The sequence below is a fragment of the Berghia stephanieae genome, chromosome 5 (assembly GCF_034508935.2).
Source record: "Berghia stephanieae isolate SIO BIC M18660-M18661 chromosome 5, UCSD_Bste_1.3, whole genome shotgun sequence".
In the NCBI taxonomy this organism is placed as follows: domain Eukaryota; kingdom Metazoa; phylum Mollusca; class Gastropoda; order Nudibranchia; family Aeolidiidae; genus Berghia; species Berghia stephanieae.
Window position 1 is genome coordinate 83236586 of NC_088364.1, and position 7500 is coordinate 83244085.

At 38.6% G+C, this 7500-nt stretch overlaps 1 protein-coding gene across 1 annotated transcript in view; it reads right to left on the reverse strand.

The window, feature by feature from the left end:
* LOC144973744 (uncharacterized) overlaps positions 1 to 7500 on the reverse strand; it is a 79914-nt gene that overhangs the window by 13346 nt on the left and 59068 nt on the right. The window contains exons 3-4 of the mRNA XM_078916579.1: positions 4891 to 4956; positions 106 to 157 (exon numbers count right to left, since the gene is read on the reverse strand). Of these exons, the coding sequence (XP_078772705.1) occupies positions 106 to 157; positions 4891 to 4956 (118 nt within the window). The remainder of the gene's footprint in view (positions 1 to 105; positions 158 to 4890; positions 4957 to 7500) is intronic.

The window sequence follows — 7500 nt, forward strand, 5'->3', positions numbered from 1 at the left end:
AGAGAGAGAGAGAGAGAGAGAGAGAGAAGGGCCTCACAACTCTACTGATCTACAAAAGAAATTAAGTACGGTGATAGTTTAAAGAAATCAATTATTATAGCATACCTGTTTTCGTTTTCGTCTCTGCATTCGCTGCTTCTTTCTCCATTCTTCTCTCCTGTGGAATAAAAATATAGAAATACATTGAAACAATTTGAAAAGTTAAACAAAAAACAAACAAAGGCTAATCCAATGAAATGCCATGACCAAAGATAAAACACTGGATGGACCAATGAAATGCCATGACCAAAGATAAAACACTGGGTGGACCAATTAAATGCCATGACCAAAGATAAAACACTGGATGGACCAATGAAATGCCATGACCAAAGATAAAACACTGGATGGACCAATGAAATGACAGGCCAGTTGGATATGGAGATGACGTACTTGTCGGAGATGCATTTTGAACTTTGGAATTCACCAGACCATAAAACGAACCGTTATCCATTTTACACTTTTGTTAAACAAGCTCTCTCACGATACCATGTCATGTCATAACCAACATGTGGGTATTTCTTGGCTTGTTGTCATGGAAACACTCTCATAACAAAATAAAACATCGGCCATTACAACAGTGTTCTATCAAGCCCACAGTTGCGTTCGGTTTATCAGACGCTTTTACAGGCCAGTACTTAATTGAGTGCGGTGAGAGAATGTGAGCAAAGAGCCTTTTACTAGGATTCAACTTTGCGCCGCACAGAACGTGACCCGAACCACAGACCTACAGATCCAAAAGCGTATGTAAACTTAACACCACGTGACAGGAGTACAAAGCCCATGAAAATCAAATAAAAAGTTCGGGTATTTTAATAAATCTGTGGATAAACTTAGTCAGGACGATGATGATGTGACTGTATATAAACTAGATATATCTATTGGGACATGGGAAGGCAGGGCAAAGGAGGTGAAGGATGAGGAGGAGGATGATGACGACGATGATGATGATGATGATGATGATGATGATGATGATGATGAGGAGGAGGAGGAGGAGGAGGAGGATAATGATGATGATGATGATGATGATGATGATGATGATGGTGATGATGAGGAGGAGGAGGAGGAGGATAATGATGATGATAATGATGAGGAGGAGGAGGAGGAGGATAATGATGATGATGATGATGAGTGAGGAGGAGGAGGAGGAGGGAGGAGGAGGAGGAGGAGGATAATGATGATGATGATGATGATGTGATGATGATGATGATGATGATGAGGAGGAGGAGGAGGAGGAGGAGGAGGAGGAGGATAATGATGATGATAATGATGAGGAGGAGGAGGAGGAGGGGAAGAAGGAGGAGGAGGTGGAGGAAGAAGAAGAAGGGAAAAAAGAGAGGTTACATGAATTGGAAAGAGATAAAAGTCGATCAGTGCCGTATATAGACAGACGCCATGACACAATAACCCTGACCCCAGTCTGCTCACCGACATTTCTGACGAAGTAAAAAGAACGTCCCGTTCCATTTTTTCAAAACCAATCCCGTAGCTAGACTGACACAATGGTGGCCATTTTAGGAATTGGTTCCATTTATTGATATACCTGCTATGATCCAAAATTAATGTTATCCAAATATGCATTTCTTTCTCTTTTCTTTTCGTTTCCAGAAGTAAACATAGGAAAAGTTTTGACATTTCATGGTGGCAAATAGGAAAATATCCTACCGATTTAGATCTAAATTACTACTGTGTCTATTCCTGGACGCATTCACAAATGAAAAAGTAGGTGCAGATTCACTCTCCCGTGAGTGTCTGTGTGTGTGTGTGTGTGTGTGTGTGTGTGTGTGTGTGTGTGTGTGTGTGTGGTTGGTTACTTGATTGATTCATTCATTCATTCATTGAGGTTGGGGGGGGGGAAAGAGAGAGAGAGAGAGGGAGAGAAAGAGGAGAGAGAGGGGGAGGGAGAGAGAGAAAGAAAGAGAGAGAGGGGGGGAGAGAGAGAGAGAGAGAGAGAGAGAGAGAGAGAGAGAGAGAGAGAGAGAGAGAGAGAGAGAGAGAGAGCAGCTGTAACTAATTATTTTGAAATTTGTAGGCAGTAGCAATAGAATAATTTTGTCAAGTCCATGAATATAGTGTTTTGTTAAGTTGATTTTTGGTTCTCTTTGGATAGAAGATTGGATAGAAGAAATAAATTTTTTTTTTAATTTAATCGGAAAGACATATAATAATCATATTTCTATAGCGCCTTTCGTCGAAACCTCAAATCGCAAGTGCTACAATGGAACTGTCCTTAATGTGCTAAACATTACGTAGATACACATGCTTCTATTTTGGACGAAGAATAAGCAGTGCATAGAATGTGTTATTGACATTACGACTGTAAATATTGACGTATTGATCATAGAACACATTAGTTTATCGACTGATTACAATGACCACTACTTGTTGAAATTCTTTTTTAAATTTTGTTGAGAAGCTCGGGATCATTTTAAAATGATAAGGTAAATGTAAAAAGTCCTTTTGAACGTAAAGACAGATCTATCTATCTATCTGTCTGTCTGTCTGTCTGTCTATCAGTCAATGTGTATGTCTGTTCATTGACCCATCCATTTGTCCATCTATCTAGCCTATCTATCTATCCATCTTTAACTCTTTCTACACTTTTCTAACACACACACCACACACACACACACACACACACACACACACACATACAAACATTCACGCAAAAACATTCTCTCTCTCTCTCTCTCTCTCTCTCTCTCTCTCTCTCTCTCTCTCTCTCTCTCTCTCTCTCTCTCTCTCTCTCTATCTATCTATCTACCTATCTCAGTCCTGAAGATGGCTGAAAAGGCCTGAAACAGCGATGAAGACTGACTCCAACATTGTGGTAAATATTAAAATAATAATCTCTCTCTCTCTCTCTCTCTCTCTCTCTCTCTCCTCTCTCTCTCTCTCTCTCTCTCTCTTCACTCTCTCTCACTCTCACTTTTCTCTCTCTTTCAAATCAATCTAAATCAAAATCATTCCCGTCACTAAGACAAATTGATTTCTCAGATCCCCAACACGAATTGTATGAAAAATACAACAAATAAATCAACAGGAACGCGTCACTGGTTGTAGACGAAATGCGCAGTTCCAGAGGGTTATGGCGATGACTAAGTGACGGGGGTGAGTAGTCTTGTTGGCAAACCGTGACTCACAGCTGATTCAATCATTACACAGACATCAACAATGAAAAGGAGGGGGAAAAAAACTGGAATTTGTATATAAAATATAGATTGCTATCGTCATTCGCTTAGTAATTATCATTGCACAGACGAAGGAGACCGCTACAAACGTTACCTTCATTATCACCATCGTTATCATCTTCATTATCATCTATCATTATCTTTATCTGCTCGTCCGTCCTTATCATTATAAACAGTTTTATGAAAATCTCATCATCATCATCATCATATCATCAATCATCTCATCATCGTCACGACCAACAACATTAGCGATAGCAGCACCATCTCCATCACCACCACCACCACCGACAACAACAACAAAAACAATAACCCAATCAAAATCACCATTATAGTCTTCGAATCAAACTCATCGTTATCGACATCGTTAAACACTTCACGTTTCACTTCCAATATGTCATCAATAAATATTGTGGCAAAATCATTTGGAAATAACAAAAAAACGATCATAAAATAGCATAATAAAAAGTAAACGCGCTAGGCGCATAGTTGAGTCCTTGGAAAAGGCTCTTTACTCACTTTCTCTCACCGAACTCAGGTGTAAAATGAGTACCTGGCCGTTAACAGTGTTGTAATATCGCCTAACAGGCGGCATGTCCCGTCCTACATGTTAAATGTTGCTGTTGAACAGGGACCCCTTGTATAGCGCTTTGAGCACATTTAGTGGATATTGCGCTATATAAAGCTCAATTTGAAATTTGAAAAATTACAGGAAAAAAACGAATGTGAAAAGATAACCATATTTGTTCTCTACCCCCCCCCCCCCCGGTCTCTCTCTCTCTCTCTGTCTCTCTCTCTTCTCTCTCTCTCTCTTCTCTGTCTCTCTCTCTCTCTCTCTCTCTCTCTCCTCTCTCTCTCTCTCTCTCTCTCCTCTCTCTCTCTCTCCTCTCCTTTCTCCATGTTTTACATAACCTACATCCAAGACACTCGTGTACTCTTTATCCTTTCAATGTAAATCCATGACAAAAACTACTTGGGCGACAAACAAATTCATTACTAGAAGAAAAAGATATAAAGAAGTACAATGTCATCCCCCTTGGGTTCAAATCTTTTATCGCGGCAAAGTTCTCTTATTCTCTATTGTCTTCTGTCACTTTTCTCTCCTCACTTCATTTCTTGTTATCATCAACATATCACGTCATCACTGCCTGCCCCACCCACTTTTCTGAAACCCGACTGATACGGCAACGCCGCCTCCTAGTTACAAACAATAAATGAGTACAAATTATATCTTATATTGAATGATTTTAAAATGGTTAGTCTATTCTTGGCAAGGTAAACACAATAATGATAATATGGGTGATAAACGCAAACCAACCTGCATGGACGCCGCTGTAGCAGAGGCAGCACCAGCAGGTGAATTCGGCCAGTGACCCAGATAAACACCGATGATCATTAATGATCGCGGAAAATCAACGTAAACAGGTTGGGGATGAGTATATTATAGCAGTGTTATTTTTATCCATTGTAATGATGAGTGGGGGGCACAGGTATGAACAGCTTGTTTGTATGTGATAGTCGGCGTGGAGAGATGGACATGTAGAGATACTACGTGTAAACAGAGAGAGAGAGAGAGAGAGAGAGAGAGAGAGAGAGAGAGAGAGAGAGAACACAAATCAATAGGTTAATCCAAGAAAAAGAAAAAAAAAAAACATGGTTGACTTACTTGGAATCAAATTCCACAATGAGCAAAGGATCCAGAATATTTTCTGTGGGTTCCCATGTGCTTTGTCTGGAAAAAAGGAAAAGATAGAATAATAATAATAATAATAATAATAATAATAATAATAATAATAATAATAATAATAATAATAATAATAATAATAATAATAATAATAATAATAATAACAACAAAGCAATGCTGTATATTGCCAAGATAATAATAATAATAATAATAATAATAATAATAATAATAATAATAATAATAATAATAATAATAATAATAATAATAATAATAATAATAATAATAATAATAATAATAATAACAACAACAAACAATGCTGTATATTGACAAAACCAAATGTTTCTTCCTTTTGTACAACCAAAGGGACCAAGATGGATCCAGGGCCAAGTACTTTGTTTTCAGCAGGATTGTTTCAGCAGGATTGTTCTGCTGACCAACGAGACAAGACAATCTAGTTCTAGGTTAGAACAGAAAACTGTCACTTCATCACACACACACACACACACACACACACACACACACACACACACACATCAAGAGATTAAAATGACCCTCGACCAATCAAACGTTCGACTTCAAACAGAAGATCTCCATTGAAGACTTTTTGACAAGTCGGATATCTTAATCTGATTATGTTCTAGGAAATACAAATATCTGGGGGAAATGAAAGCACCAAGATGTATTGTCATAAGTACAGCTGTGGACATTTTATTTATAGAATACATAATAAACTTTGCATCCCTTGATTCCCAAGGCCAGTAGATTAGCCACAGATTGTGGGATAAAGGTAATGAATTGGAATGGGTTTTTTTTTCCTTTTCAAGTAAAGAATGGAAAGAGAAAAACAGAGGGGGAGGGGGGGGGGGGATTTTATGTTTTCAAAAAGAAGAAGTTTTTTTTTAATATAACATGGAAATAAAAGGAAGTCTGGCCTTTGTATTTTCTTGACGCTCACCCAGACGATGCAGATGGTATGCGTGGGTGACGCGGGGTGACAAGGTCAGCTATGGGACTGCTCACCGCTATTTCATTCACCAAGTCACAAAGCCACGCACGAAGCAATTTCATTTCACGTTCAGGTCGGTCACACATGCCTGCATACCTAGACCCAAGCGTTCGATTCACCATCTCCTCTGAAGTCAACTCGGCACGGGTTTAATCCTACACATGCCATGGGTGAGTGACAAGGTCACTATTTAAAGAAGCGTGTAAAAAGGAAAGGAGTTGGGAAGAGAAAAGGAAAAGGAAATGTGGAAAATAAAAGTGGAGAGAAAGAAAGAGAAGGAAGCAAATTGGCTTCATTTTTCTTCGCACAACACATGTCGTATTTCATTCATAAATCAAAAGGGATTCATTCACAAATTCGTGAACTTTCTATGGCGATTGACTGGCGTGTCTTATCTAATATTCTCCACTGTTGTTTCCTTCACATTTCCCTGTTATAACGCTTGGATCGGGCATTGATCGCACCAATATCGTGGTCTAATCGTGGAGACTCTCGTGTACATGAGATTGACTGATATTGACTGGGTGACTACAGCTTATTAAGACTATGATTTAATTCGCTGGATACTAATACCTACATAATAAATAAATAAATGAATGTATGAAAAAATAAATAATTAAAATAAATAAATAAATAAATAAATAAATAAATAAATAAATAAATAATAATAAATAATAATAAATATTACGAAAACCTTGGCCAGCTTTGAAAATGTCATAAACCTTTCGAAGTCTGGGTTGCTCTTGGCAAGTACAGACAGACAGACGTCGAATTGTCTCCAAAACTTTCGGGACATCAACACATGAAAGAGATATTGCGAAAATGGACATTTTGTGTGACGTCAATTGCCGTAGATAAATGGGGTCGAAGCAAGAGGAGGGGGGGGGGCGTGTTTTAATGAATTCAGCATAAATAACAATGTTTTTTTTGTTTGTTTGTTTGTTGCTTTAGGTCTCTTCCAACACAATTGAGGTTATATGAGACACCGCTGAAACAAAAAAATAAGCAATCTGACAAAAATAGTACAAATGTAAATCAAAATCATAACCTAAAGATATCATAAGCTAAATTATAAATAACCAAGAACAAACAGGCAGAAGATTTACAGGAAAAAAAATATCCCCTGTCAAAAATACAATCACAAACCAAAGAAGCAGGATAGGCTAGTAAAGAGAAGAAGAAACGACATCACTATCGGATCGTACACCCATGCGAACATCATAGGTATATGATTCAAGGGTAATGCTCCATCCAACGACATCACTATCGGATCGTACACCATGCGAACATCATAGGTATATGATTCAAGGTGATGCTCCATCCAACACCGCCATATCGGATCGTACACCCATGCGAACATCATAGGTATATGATTCAAGGGTGATGCTCCCATCCAACCACCGCCACTATCGATCGTACACCATGCGAACATCATAGGTATATGATCAGGGTAATGCTCCCATCCAACGACATCACTATCGGATCGTACACCCATGCGAACATCATAGGTATATGATTCAAGGGTGATGCTCCCATCCAACCACCGCCGCTATCGGATCGTACACCCATGCGAACATCATAGGTAT